The 1596-nt window shown below is 42.0% G+C and overlaps 1 protein-coding gene across 1 annotated transcript; it reads right to left on the reverse strand.

The window, feature by feature from the left end:
- Positions 1 to 662: 662 nt before the first annotated feature.
- Positions 663 to 1328, reverse strand: LOC124280816 (ankyrin-1-like). Its single transcript, XM_046716797.1, has one exon. It carries the CDS (start codon positions 1326 to 1328, stop codon positions 663 to 665), a length of 666 nt encoding a protein of 221 aa, XP_046572753.1.
- Between the last annotated feature and the right edge of the window lie 268 nt (positions 1329 to 1596).

Raw genomic sequence — 1596 nt, forward strand, 5'->3', positions numbered from 1 at the left:
ATCCACTCTAAAGGGTCGCGAATAGAGAAGGCATTTATTGTTGCTAAGATCTGGGGAAGTGCCTTTAATGATAAACGTTGGTAGACGTTGCGGTATTGTTCGTGATGAGCGATTTTGTAATGTATGTATGAATGGATGTATAAAAGATGAATACCATTTTCTGTTAATATGTAAAGTTTATTCTATTTTAAGACAAAAGTGTATTCCTCAAGATTTCTGGAAACATCCTTCTATTTGATAAAGTGAATATCCTAATTAACTTAGGAAAGTTTGTAAAAGACGCTTTAAGGTTAAGAAGTGCTTAAAAGGTGTATCTGACCATTTTGTCACTATCATTATTATTTTGTGAGTTTTTGTACTTGGGCCTGTGGCCTTTATAAGGAAGAAACGTTTTGTAATGTTTTTATCTCCACTGATTGTAAACTACAGCAAATCTTTGAGTAATGGTTCACATGAGGGTACACATGTTTGTTGTTAATGCCGCGCTCAGCAATATATTCCAGCTGCATGGCATCAGTCTATAAATAATCGACCAGACAATCCAGTGATCAGCACCATGAGCATCAATCTATGCAATGTTCATTGGCAACGTGTATGACACATTTATCTCCACTAATGGTACAATATGACAAATCATGGAGCAATGGTTCGTATGAGGCTACCTATTGACCACCATGTGACACGAGAAAGTCATACACTTGAGTGTTCCTGCTTCGTTTTGCAATCATAGCTGCTGTTTCCCCTTTCTTGGTCTTGGCGTTAATGTCCAGAAGGTCCTTGGAAAGAACAAACTTCACAACCTCAATGTTGCCAAACTTACAGAGTAGGTGAAGGCTATTCTTGCCTGCTTTTGTCATCATTGACATGTTTCCCCCTCTACTGGCGATAAATTCAAACATTTCTCCATGCCCCAGTTTTGCCGAGATCAGCAGTGGTGTTTTCTTATCCCAACGCCTACTGTTAATGTCCACAAGATCCTGTGAGATAATGTACTTAACCATCTCCAAATGTCCTCCACAGCAACCCATATGGAGGATGTTGGAACCTGATCTTGTCGCCAGTGACACATCACACGCTTTACTCATAAGTATGTCAAACATTTCTCTGTTTCCTAGACTTGCTGCCACCATGACTGGCGTGAGACCGGCGTTTGCTGTACTATCTATGTCCACCTTGCTCAGTGAAAGGACATATTTAATCATGTCCACATGCCCCCCAGCACAGGCGTAATGCAGGATGTTCTTTCCATTAGTATCTCCCAATGACAAATCAGCTCCTTCACTAACAAGAACGACAAACACATCTTTGTGACCTCTGGCTACTGCCATCATCACGGGTGTCCTCCCGTCCTTCCCTCTACTGTTGATGTCCACCATCTTCTGTGATAGGACATACTTTACTATCGCCACATGTCCTCCACATGTTGCCATATGGAGAATGTTGTTACCGTTATTGGCAACAAGTGCCTCTTTACCTCTTTTGCTGATAAGAAGCTTTACCACGTCCATGTGTCCTGCACACGCTGCCACCATCAATGGTGTCCGCCCCCTCCCGTCCCTTCTGTTGATGTCTATCTGTCCTTCTGACAAGGTGCGC

This window comes from Haliotis rubra, unplaced genomic scaffold (genome assembly GCF_003918875.1).
Source record: "Haliotis rubra isolate DU_JTF1 unplaced genomic scaffold, ASM391887v1 Scf274, whole genome shotgun sequence".
Lineage (NCBI taxonomy): Eukaryota > Metazoa > Mollusca > Gastropoda > Lepetellida > Haliotidae > Haliotis > Haliotis rubra.

Coding starts and splice junctions, on each gene's coding strand:
- LOC124280816 (XM_046716797.1), bottom strand. CDS start 1,328: ATGGCAGTAGCCAGAGGTCACAAAGATGTGTTTGTCGTTCTTGTTAGT.